Source organism: Pinus tabuliformis, chromosome 2_2 (assembly GCF_031772625.1).
Source record: "Pinus tabuliformis cultivar Carrire ecotype Pingquan chromosome 2_2, CPIR1, whole genome shotgun sequence".
Classification (NCBI taxonomy): domain Eukaryota; kingdom Viridiplantae; phylum Streptophyta; class Pinopsida; order Pinales; family Pinaceae; genus Pinus; species Pinus tabuliformis.
The window spans coordinates 874,655,716-874,668,859 of NC_142300.1; the positions used below are offsets into that span (position 1 = coordinate 874,655,716).

Here is a 13,144-nt window from a genome sequence, read left to right on the forward strand (position 1 = left end):
CATTTGCATCCGAGCACACCATGGTTGCGGTATTGATGCAAAAGTGAGTTCAAATGGAGCAACCCGTTGCTTTTTTCAGTAGGACTATTCGAGATGTTGCCTTATATTATAATATCATTGAAAAACAAGCACCAGCTCTCATAAAAGCATGGAAGGATTTTAGAGTGTACATTCTGCATTCAGATACCATAGCATATGTTCCTAATGTAGCAGTAAAGGATGTTCTAATGCAAACTGATCTGGAGGGAAGAAGAGTTAAGTGGATAACAACAATGTTGGAATATGATCTAGAGATTAAACTCACTAAACTGATCAAGGGACAAGGTTTGGAAAAACTAATGGCAGAATGAAATCTTCATGCTATAGACATAAATCTCGTTGCAGCAATGTCGGAGGATGAAGATGGTGGCTCACTCATTCAAGTCTCAGAAATTTTTCTCCAATCACCATGGTATTCTGATATAGTTTATGTTCTTTAGCATCTTTCGCCACCTCTTGGAATGTCAAGAAGTAAAGGTAGATCACTAAAACTCAAATTTGAAAAATTCTGCATTTTAAACAGTGCTCTTTATTAGAAAGATCTGGGAGGGGTTCTTCTTAATTATTTGGTTGAAGACCAAGCTCAGAAGGTAATGCATGATTTTCATAGAGGTGATTGTGGCGGTCATTTGTTTCTAAAAACAATATCTAACAAAGTGTTAAGAGCAAGATATTACTGGTCGACTTTATTTTCAGATTTGTATAAGATAGTGATGAGCTGCCATGAATGCCAAGTTTTTCAGGGAAAAAGGAATTTGCTTCCTCTTCCTTTGAAACCAGTTGCAGTAAATGCATCTTTCTAGCAGTGGGGACTTGATTTCATAGGGGAAATCCATCCTATATCATCAACACAACACCAATGGATCTTGACAACTATCGATTACTTCACCAAGTGGATTGAGGCCTTTCTGACAAGGCATGCCACGGATACGGTAATTATCAAATTTTTAGAATCTAATATCTTGTCTTGTTTTGGTTGTCCTCACAAGATCATAACAGATAATGCAGCAGAATTTAAGTCCAAGAATATGGTGGAGTTTTGTAACAAGTACAATATTACATTGGGTCATTCCACAACACACTACCTGCAGGGAAATGGATTGGCCAAGTCATCAAATAAGTCCTTGGTGAATATAATCAAGAAAATGTGGGAGACCAATAAGAAGAATTGGCATTGAAAGCTTGTTAATGCCTTGTGGGCCGACATAGTGAGCAATAAGAAATCCATAGGTATGTCACCTTTTGAGTTGGTTTATGGTACTGATATAGTATTTCCTACATCACTTGCAGTCCTAGTCATGAGACTACTACAGGAAGCTGGCAGTGAAGAGGATGATATTCAACGCAGAATTAATCAAATGATTCACCTTCAGCAAACAAGAGAAGAGGTTTCCCAAAACATTTTTCGGTTGCAAGAGAAGATAAATCAGATCTATGACCGCAAAACCAAAGCAGAAAATTTTCAGCTGGAGATTGTAGTGCTACGCTTGGATGCACGGAATGAGGAAAATGGAAAGCATGTTAAGTTTGACAATCTATGGAAAGGACCATACAAAAGCTCAACCTATCGAGGACATAATGCCTTTTTGTTAAAGGAAATGGATGGTCAAGATTGTTCAGGAGGGCCAGTGAGAGGTAGGCTTTTGAAGCATTACTACTTTTGAGGTTGTTTCTTGAAGTTACTACACCTTCATTGTATATACCAATTTGATTTTCCTTGCAAGATTTCAAGTACATTGTCATTTGAGCTTGGGGCTCGAAGTGAAGGCTATAAAGTTTAAATAATTAGTGTCAAGTTTGGTTGATTTGGTTTATAGTCAAGTTTTGAGTCAGTTTGGTTGAGAGTCAGTATTCAGTTGTATTGAGTCATTTTTCACCTTTTTTTGGTTTTGACCATATTGCCCAATGGATGATGTACTTGGTCTATGGTGTTATTGACACCTCCAAGGAGCTGCCATCCCCAATAAGGCCAATGTTAGTCTCAGTATCTGCATACTTCCATCAGGGATCAAAATTAACTCTTTCCATTTTCATTTTAGGGGTCCCATACTGAAAATTTTGCATCATTCCATTAGGTCATGATATACTGATTCACTAATGATTGTTTTCTCTTCAAAAAATCTAAATTTTTCCCTCATAGAGTATACTTTCTGATCCTTCTTCAGATTGTCTTTAGTTATGGTTTCATAATCAATATGCAGTCATGATTTCATTAGGTCTTTGGGTTTCACCACCAAGGTCAAAAGTTTTATGTTAAAAGGTAAATAAAGGTTAGCAAGGGTATGAGGATGACTAATAAAACAAGCATGATGATTTGTAGGTCATAAGCTACTGAGTTATTAATTCTTTTAACCTAATGTAATTTTCACCTCAAAAACATGTTTTTGAGGTGAAAATGGAGTATTTTAAGTTTATTTGTATTTCATATGTAATTTTAAGTTCTTATATGTAATAATGGATCTCAGCTGCACTAGAGCATTTCTCCTTGTTGCAAGACAAACAAACTCTACGAAATTCAAGTCATATTGAGCATTTATCCACCTGTAAAGTCACAAAGAAGACAAGGCATTAAAGCAGAGTTTAAAGGTGAAAGTGACCAAAAAAACATTAGCAAAGGGGGTTTGAGGAGCTAAAGCTTAAATTCAAGGGTGTATAAATATCTTCTTGCCTTCATATCTTCTTTATTTCCTTTTTACCCCACATTGAGCAAACCCCAGTAGTGATTTTTACACAAATCAGCAGAAGCAGTGGAGGCACTGCATATTTCCTCTTGGCGTTGTGTATCCTCTTCAAAACATCATTTTCCCTCTCCTCAAAGTTATTTCCTCAATGTTTGAAGAATGAAATCAAGATTGGTGTTAGTCTCACATTCAAAACCCTAGTTTTTCACCTAAACCCTAATTTTTGTAAACAAGCTTCCCATTTCCCCAAAAAATTAATCAATACCCTATATCCCCTCTCAGAGACCTCTATCCCTACACCCATAGGACTCCCATCTACCTTACCTTCTCTTTTTTCCTTCCTAAACACTTGCATTCCCCTACCATTTACTTAGGGTTTCATAACAAAGACACCATGGATGATGAAGGATATAGGCCACACAGTGAAAAAGAGGGATCAGATAGAGAGGGAAACATAGAGCAGAGAAGGCCACATAAAGGAGGGAAAATCCATAGGTTTGAGCCCACAGATCTCAAAGAGATCCTAGCTTCTCCTATGACAGTGACATCCTTCAAATGGTTAGGGTGTTTTGAGTTTTGTGAGCAGGTCCAAGCAGTCCAGTACCACCTTGAGTTGACTAGGCTTTTCATAACCAAAATTCAAGATAACCAAGTCACTCTTGCAGGCATAACCTTCACATTGTCTACTGCCATCATATCAGCTACCACCGGGATTCCAGAAGTTAGGGAAAATGGTTCAAGCAGGGTGAAATAGAAGCACATTTTTATGAACCATACATCAAACCTAGGTACAGAAGTGAAAGAAAAGGCTATTTCCCTTTCTCATACCTCCTTGACAGATATGCACCTATGATGAGGATTATAATGAAGTATTTTTCATGTGAGGGTAGATTCTCTAGGGTCTATTCTTACCACATCTAGTTACTTATGCATTTCAATAAGGTTAAAATTCTCAATATACCCTAATATCTTTTCAGGAGTGTTGAGAAGATGGTTTACATTGCCCAAAAAAGAGAATACAAAGATCAAATGAAAAGCTTATTTCATCATTCGTTCATAAAGATCATAGTTCTTTATCACATTAAAGAACTTAACATTGCATGGAGTACATTTATAGCTAACCCCATTTTCACTCAAGTTTCCACTAAAAATTTTCAAGGCATTCCATCATCATCTCATCCACCATCACCCACATTATCACCATTCCATGGACCTATTCTTTCATCTGAAAGGAAAGAGAAGAGTGACAAAGAACAAAGTGATCAGGGTCAAAGCAGCAAGCCTAGAGGGACTAATTTAGGTACTATGTTGCACGCCTATCAGAGAGGAAATAGGCAAGTGTTTGCCCCACATATGGTGGGAGGGGCCTTGCTCCCTTCATCAGCAAAGTAGGTACATAAAGGAAAGGAAAAAATGGTTGAAACGGAAATGCAAAAACAGGAAGAATACCCCCATGAAACTGAACAAGATTTTGATTTAGTGGACTTAGATGGGGAAGATGAAAAGTAAAACACCAAAATGATCCTCAAATAACAATAAGCATTGATAGGTGAGTTGCAGGTGAAACTACAAAGAGAAAAATACATTATATCTTATTATGAACAAGAAAATAGGCAAATGGAGACCAAGCATGAGCTTATGGAAGTTCAGCTCATCAAAGCTAAAAAGGAAGCTGAAAAGACAAAAATAGAACTTGAGGAAGCCTATGGTGACTATGGTGAGCCCATGGAGGAAAAAAATGCCCAAGAGGAGGCCTAGGACTAGAGGCCTAAAGTGAGATTTGGAGCTTGAAAGAGAAAAAGAAGCTCAACTTTCCAACCATCTCACCTTAAATGAATAATTTGGCGTAATGGTGAATGAGATCCGGGAATATTGGCTTGATAGGGCTAACACTCATCTTCAGGACCTATTAGCTAAAGCTAATAGAGATACAGAGGTTCAAAGAAGAATGGCCAAATACCATGCCATGAGAAACAAAATTGTTAGAGGCAAGGTTGAAAGGGCTCATGCAAAAATTGAGGCCTTAACTCATCAGAAGGAGAAGGACAAGCTTGACCTATTGGTGGAGGCTTCACTCCATGCTTAGTCACCTTTAACATAAGCTATGGTAACCATTTTTGAAGACCCTAAACTCAGTTTTTTGCTTCTAGTATTTCCTGTTTTCTTTAGGTAATGTTTGTTTTAGTCCCTTGGTCAAATGCGCAGCGCCGCACTTTTTTGGGGCATATTTTGGAGGAATGGCCACCACCATTGGATTCATAAGACCATTTAGACTCAATAAAACCATGGTTCCATATTTGAAAGTCAAAACTACTAGGTAGAAAAGGAAGAAAACCACCTAAAAATCATGTTTCAGCCTATTTTCTAAGCCAGGCACTATGCATTTGAGCAGTCTTCGGAGATTGTAGATTTGGAGGGGCAAATCAAACTCAATTTGAAAAGTAGGGTTATTTTTGAAACTAGACAGGATAAGCTTTCCAGTGAGCTATCCTGAGCTAGATTTGGACACTAGGAAGGCAGTCAAAACTCACCCTGAAGATGGTGCTATGCACTTCCTTCAGGTGCTGTGCATTTGACACTATCGCTGTGCATTTGATAGGTAGCCAAATTTTTCACTGTTTCTCTCAGAAAATACTTTTCATCTGTGGGATTTTGATTTTTCACGGATTTAATTCATAATGATGATGTAATTAAAGTGTGTTTTTATTACCTAGGGTAGATACATTAGATGAATGGCCTAAGTGCCATGTAATGAATTAGTTTGCTTCGTATTAGGGATGAGTCAGTTTGACCACCCTAGTCTTTAGCTATCAGTTCAGTCTTTTGTGCAATTTCTCTTCCTCTCATGGATTCGATCGCTGTGGCTAGGATTAGTTGTTTTGAGGCCTATATCATGTAGTTTCTTAGTCATTTTACAGGTTGGACTCAGTGTGGATGCTCAGAGCTTGATTGTACACCTTTGTAAGCAGTTTGGTAGGAAATTAATAAGAATTGTAGCTATTTTTATGGGATCCCTGTGGTATGGAGTTTTAGTATAGTTTCTTCTTCTGTGATTATATGTTTATATGTTTTATGTATGCCATCAATCATTTCATTGCTTCTAGTTGAATGTTTTCAAGTTTGATAGGCAAAATTCATTGCATCAGCGCTCTGCCTTGGGAAACCATTCACCGTTTCATGTTTTTTGTAGTCCAAGAAGGATCCATGATTGTCATATGCCCTTCTTAGCTTCTCACCGGTCTTAAACATCTCACCTCATTAAGCCCTAGAGTGCTAAAGCCTATGCCTACCTTTCCCCATAGAAAACCCTGCATTTCTGACCTAATTTCCCAGACCTAAATTGCCCAGCTCCTCCTGATCCGGAAAAACCTCTACAAAATCCAATCAAAACTTTCCAACTACTATACCTAGCCTAAAATCCTTTACCTGATCTAGTCGTCTTGACTGAGATCCTTATGGAGAGAGCCCTCTCCCGTCCTAGTAGAGCTAGCTACTTGGCTAAGCTTGGTTTGTGGTTACCCTGGCATTGCCTCCCTTTAGCCTGAGGTCAATCTAGGTGACAACAGATCCCCTATGGAGAAATGTAGTTTGCATGCATGGGAAGAATGACTATCATGTTAATTTGTTTTAGAAAGATTATGCAATTACATACAAGATTATGTGAGCATCCCTTAGAAATATTATGCATTTGCAAACAATGTTATGCTAGTTTTTTTAGGAAATATTATGCATTTGCAAACAAGGTTATGCTAGGGGTTTTTAGAAAAAATTATGCATTTGCATATAGAATGATGTTAGCTCTTCTTTTGAAAAGGTTACACATTTGCATGTGAGATTAGGTTAGTTTTGTTTTGAGAAAATATTATGTATTTGCATGCAGGAATAACAAGTATTATGAAAAGTTTATGTATCCCCATTAAAAGCCATATCTAGTGTGCTATATCCCTTTAAAAAAATAAGTACAAAATAATGGTTATTCTTTGGAAAAGAATGTGGACACAAGTGCATGTGGAATAACAATTAAAGTGTCAGTTATCTATAGATGTGCTTGATAGTTATATGTTTTTATTAATGTGTGCATAGTGATGTTAAATAAGACATGACATGATATTATGTTTATATTTTATATATGTACACAAATAGATGTTGAAGCATGACTGATAAGGATTGCTTATTGGTAGATTAATACTTTAACTAATCATGATATTAAAGTTGTTGATAATAGAAATGATAGGGGAGGATGTTGACATATGCAAAGGATGGTTTATGTTTATTGTTGTGACTGATAAAAGATCCATGTGGATTGAGCAATGCCAACTGCAAGATGACTCATTAATGAGAACAGCTAGGCCATAAAGACATAGGGATTGATGATTCATGGGTAAATGATATCATGATGATTGTAATCACTTCTAGTAAGATATGTTGCATTTAAATGATAGTTCTTTATAAGATTTTATAACAATGGTTGAGAGAGAGTCTCCCTTGAAAGCCATTGAGTGAGGTGTGAACACCCTCACGAGCATTTAATAATAAAATTAAACGTTCGCTAGTTTTCACCCTCAGGGGTTTCCAAGGTATATCAATGTTTCCATGATGTGTTTGTCCGTTGTGCCATTCTTATGATTAGGTTTCCTTGAATGAAATGTCATTTATATTATCAAGTATGTGGTTAACTAGTCTAGTTAAAGGAATCCAACAAGAAAGTTTATGTTAATATGTTACAATAGTGATTGTTAAAGATCATTCAACTCACTATTCTTTTATTAAAGTTACTTTTTGTAATGATGAAGGTTCTATCTAATGGTTAATAAGGAATGTAGTATAGTAATTTGGAAAGTTATACGTGCATAAATTGTGTAAAAAAAAAAATAATCTTATGTGAGATTAGCTAAGGATGTTACACAAATGTTTTGAAATATCACAATATTATTAAAAAAATAACAATATTTATTACTTTGAACTATTCTTCATAATTTGTTTTTGTTTTAAGATATTCATAAATTAATTCATTATTATTATGTTTTAGTGAAAAATTCATAATATATTTGAATAAATTACTGTTATTATTAGTCCCTAGATTTGGGTGTTGATCATTATTAGTTTAGAATTGATGAATCTATGTTATAATGTTTAACTTTGAAAAATAAATATTTATTTTTTAATATTATTGAAAATATATTTTTCAAACATTTGATTAGACCATAATCTTGAAGGTATAGTTTTATGCCATGTAGATAAGTGCCTCAGATTTCTTTGTCATAATTTCTAGATATAGTTGCAATATTATCCTTGAAAATAAATATACTCACATAAATAACCTATACTGCCCACCATAATTTAAGCAAGTATTTCCATAAAAAATGAATAGAAATATGATAAAAATAAATATAGTTACTACTAATAATTCTTTAATATGTACTAGTAAAAATGTAAATATGTCAACTTAATAAAAATTACAACCCACCAAAAATTTATACAAAATATCAATTTACAATTTTAAGCTCTAATGAAAGACTAGTTATATATATATATATATATATATAAATATAATTATATATATATAATTATATTTTAAACTTAATATATTGCTCTTTATTTATTTATTTATTTATTTATATATATATATATATAACTTCATACGAGATATCTTTTAAAGTGGAAGAGAATACTTAGTGCATTATACAAATGATGTCGAGGGATATTATAAGTTCCATTTATTTTATAAGATTATTTTCCGAACTTAATATATTTCGGTTATATATATATATGTGAGAGATATTTTCAAAACAAAAGAGAATACCACTTAATACCACTTAGTGCATGGACTGCACGGATAAAATATTTATCGTCTGCGTTGGGAAGTAGGTCGTTCGTTTCTAAACCGAAATAGAATACCGCGTAGTACATGGACTACACTGATAAAATATTTATGATCGGCCTTGTGAAATAGGTTGATTGTGTAATAGTGGTGTAACCATAGTTGAAGATACACATCTACATTATAAACTTTACACAAACTTTACACGGTAAGGTCAAACCAGAGCCATTTTTAGAGCCATTTTTATGTCTATTGTAGTTTTTTTCGAATATTTGGGAATCCGATGGACATGGATGCCGTTTTGACGGTGCCCATGTCAGTCGAATTCTGCAATCGACTTATTCGGGGAATCTGCAATCCACTTAATCTCACCGAGTCGAGCAACACGAATATACACAAGTGAGCAACACGAATATACACAAGCAACTTAATTATGTTAATAATATAATAGATTACACCTCAAATATGTGATTACATCATGAGTTCTGGTGGAGACAACGTGATTATTCCTAGGTGACATAATTATATCAATAATGCAATAAGTTAATATGTGATAAGAGATTAACTTGCTTCATTTATTTCGGTTGAGAAACACAGTAGGAATATAGCTAAGCATTTAGCACTTAATAGCTTCAATAACTAAATGTTAATAATATAATAGATTAAACCTCAAATATGTGATTACATCATGAGTTCTGGTGGAGACAACGTGATTATTCCTAAGTGACATAATTATATCAATAATGCAATAAGTTAATATGTGATAAGAGATTAACTTGCTTCATTTATTTCGGTTGAGAAACACAGTAGGAATATAGGTAAGCATTTAGCACTTGATAGCTTCAATAACTTTAGTTAAGTTGCCCTTCTTCCCCACGATTTTAGAGAGAGAAAAACCAGCTGCTCTGAGCAGTTCATTCCATTGTTTTCGGGTCCTCTCTCTACCTCCCGGTGAAACATTCAACATCAGAGCATCTAAAACGTTGGCAGATCCCATCATGTCAGAATCTTCAGTTAAATCCAAGACAGCCTCTGCTATTATCAATTTTCCTTTGTCCGGAACCGCCTGGTAGCAGTTTTTCAGTAGCTTGATGCAGTCTTGGTCGTCCCAGATATGTAGAAAATTCTTTCATTGACAAATCCACAGTAAACTTATAATTAAATAAAGTACTAATGTATTGCATAGAAATATTATCAAATAATTAACGCACAAATAAAATCCATCACAACCCCGAACAGTATTTCTCACCTTTATAAAAATCGCATCTGCAGAGGGTGCGGTCTCAAACAGGCTTCCGCTAATGTGTTGTACGCCTGCGTGAATAAGAAGAGGATCAACGAATATATATATATAAGGAACACCGTATCCTCCTCCTAATCATAAATAATGAGGAGGAGGTTGATTTAGATATAAATATTTATATACATTCATATAATAATAAGTGGGAAAACTAATATTTATAGGCTTCCGCTAAATATGAGGCAGCGAAAGGGAATTAGAAATACCGGGGAGAGTTGGTGCAGTTGCGATAACTTGAGGAAGATCAAAATTGATTGCGCGGATATGAGGGTACGCATCAATTATCAGACTCAACGCTTCCCCGTGCCCTCCGCCCAAGTCGACCAGGGTGTTGACGTCTTTGAAACCATCATAAATAGCTAAGATCTCTGCCATAGTGGCCTTTGTGACGGACACCATGCCTGCGTTGAAGATGGCGTTGAACTCTGGATTGCTGGCTGTGAAATTCCAGAATTCTTGGCCATTGCCACTGGAATCCTTGAAATTATCGCCGCCATGAAGCACACGTTCGTGAATATGGTCCCAGGCGGTAACGTAAACTGGGTGTGTCTGCAAAAGAACGAAGGGAACGAGGCTTCGCGAACTCATATCCTGGGAGATGAAGTAGGTTTTAGCTAGATTGGTAAGGGCGTATTTCATGTTCATGGGCGCATTAATTTCCTCCGTTGGCTTGATCGCCCGCAAGATTCCCATTGTGGAAAGGTACGTGAGAATGCGGGAAAGAGCGTCCAGGTCGGGAGCTTCAGAGGGGAGTTGGGCGGCGATCTGGTGGACGGAGAGAGAAACATCATGGCCGGCTTTCCAGATAATGTCAGGGATTTTAAGACGAAGGGCACATTTTAGGAGAAAGGGGTTTACTATGGAGAACACCATGCTTAGTGCCGAACCCTGGAGCACCTCTTCGCCCTCCACTGCTTTAATATCCATATCGCAAACCTCTAGCAGACCTTGCTTGTCCACGGTTTGGATATCCAATATTCGTTTCACTTACCTGGCTGGAGACCTGTAATGCAAACGAACAGGGATGGCAAATATATATTATGGTGGTGGCATCGTGTAATCTTCTGCGTCGCACATTGGATTGTGGTTCAAAGGTTCAAAATTCAAGTGATTATTGAACACCGTTACTCAATTTTCTTGTGTTAATCTGAAGGTGACGATTTAATATTTAAAATGACATCATAATGTTATTTATGGCATGTGTATGACATCTATATGACAAACTAAAACAGTGCACCACTGGAAATTTATCTGGTTTTTAGCATAGTTACTAAATTCTAATTCGGAAATACAATTTAATATTTATAATGACATCATAATGTTATTTAGGACATGTGTATGACATTTATATGACAAACTAAAACAGTGGACCACTGGAAATTTATCTAGTTTTTAGCATAGTTATTAAATTCTAATTTGGAAATACAAAAAAATTCTATACTATACATCTTACAAATATATATATATATATATATATATATATATATATATATATTTCTTTTATAAATTTAAGTAAATAATCATTATATTCTAAATTTTAATGAAAATATAAAAGTTGTATAAATAACTATAGTTATGGTTTTTAATGTGAGTTATTACAAGTTTGATAATAATTTCTGCATAATCTAAAAGGGTTTTTCAGGGTATTGAATCTAATTGAGTTAATTTGAAGATGACAGTTTAATATTTAAAATGACATCATAATGTTATTTAAGACATGTGTATGATATCTATATGACAAACTAAAACAGTAAACCACTAGAAATTTATCTCGTTTTTAGCATAGTTACTAAATTCTAATTCGGAAACACAATTTAATATCTAAAATGACATCATAATGTTATTTATGACATGTGTATGACATCTATATGACAAACTAAAACAGTGGACCACTGGAAATTTATCTCTTTTTTAGCATAGTTACTAAATTCTAATTCGGAAATACAGAAAAAATTCTACACTATACATTTTACAAATACTTTTATATATATATATATATATATATATATATATATATATATTTCTTTTATAAATCTAAATAAATAATGATTATATTCTAAATTTTAATAAAAATATAAAAGTTGTACAAGTAACTATGGTTATCGTTTTTAGTGTGAGTTATCACAAGTTTGATAGTAATTTCTGCATAATCTAAAAAGGTTTTTCAGGGTATTGAATCTATATATACAATAAAAAAAATCAATTTAAATAACAGAAATCAAAATTTTACCTCAATTTTTTAAGTCACAACACCAAAAAATCCAAAAATCACACTAAATACAACTCCGAAATTTATTAGTATTTTAATTTCTAACTTCGTTGCCATAACTCGAACATTGAAAATTCGAGTATCGAAAACCGTGAATGAATTTCCGCCCCATATCATGAACAAATTCCGCCCAAACTTGTCTTTCAGGTTGTTCGTATTTTCTCGATATACTAAGCACTCATTGAAAGTTTATTAATATTGAAAACCGTGGCTTGAAATATATGTATAACCAAGTATTTTCTCGAAGCACTCAAAGTCACTGAAAGTTTATTAATGTTGAAAACCGTGGCTTGAAATATATGTATTAACCAAGTATTTTCTCCGAGCACTAAAAGTCATTGGAAATCAATATTGAAAACAGTGACTTGAAATATATGTATCAATAAATGACTAAGTATATTAATGTCGAAAACCATGGCGTGTAATATACGTATTGACCAAGTATTTTCTCCGAGCACTGAACGTCATTGAAAATAAAAATTGAAAACAGTGACTTGAAATATATGTATCAATAAAATAACCAAGTGGTATATAAAATAATATGAAATATATATATCAATAAAATAACCCAGTTTATAAAATTGAAAAAAATAAAAAAAAAATATAAAAGAATATTAGAAATAGGAAGACAATTAGAATAGAAAGTCAGGTGCTTGGTTAAGGTAATTTTCGAAATTTAGCTATTAAAAATCTAGTCATATAATGTGTGGTGTGTGAGATTTTGATAGTTACTAATTTTTGTTAAATTTGGTATTGGTGATTACAATTTGGTCATATTCAAGAATAATACTCAAAAAACATCCAATTTATAATTTAACATCTAAGAATATCTTAATAAGCACCTAATCACAATGTATCCAAAATCTAATAAACAATATTTAATCTAATTTATATTTATAAATTTAATTTTATATATTTAAGTTATATAAATTTCAACTTTATTTTCATTTTTAAGTATTTAAATTATAATATTATTATTAATAAAAATACTATAATTAAAATTTTAAGAAAGGAATCTTTTATATTTTTATACA

General features: G+C 33.9%; 1 protein-coding gene across 1 annotated transcript; it reads right to left on the reverse strand.

Annotated features, from left to right (window-relative positions):
* Positions 1-9,181: 9,181 nt before the first annotated feature.
* LOC149195774 (caffeic acid 3-O-methyltransferase-like) lies at positions 9,182-10,859 on the reverse strand. Its single transcript, XM_089408801.1, has 3 exons — positions 10,048-10,859; positions 9,791-9,855; positions 9,182-9,667 (listed from the first exon to the last, which is right to left on the reverse strand). Exons 1-3 carry the CDS (start codon positions 10,766-10,768, stop codon positions 9,368-9,370), a joined length of 1,086 nt encoding a protein of 361 aa, XP_089264927.1. The 5' UTR covers positions 10,769-10,859; the 3' UTR covers positions 9,182-9,367.
* Positions 10,860-13,144: the final 2,285 nt, after the last annotated feature.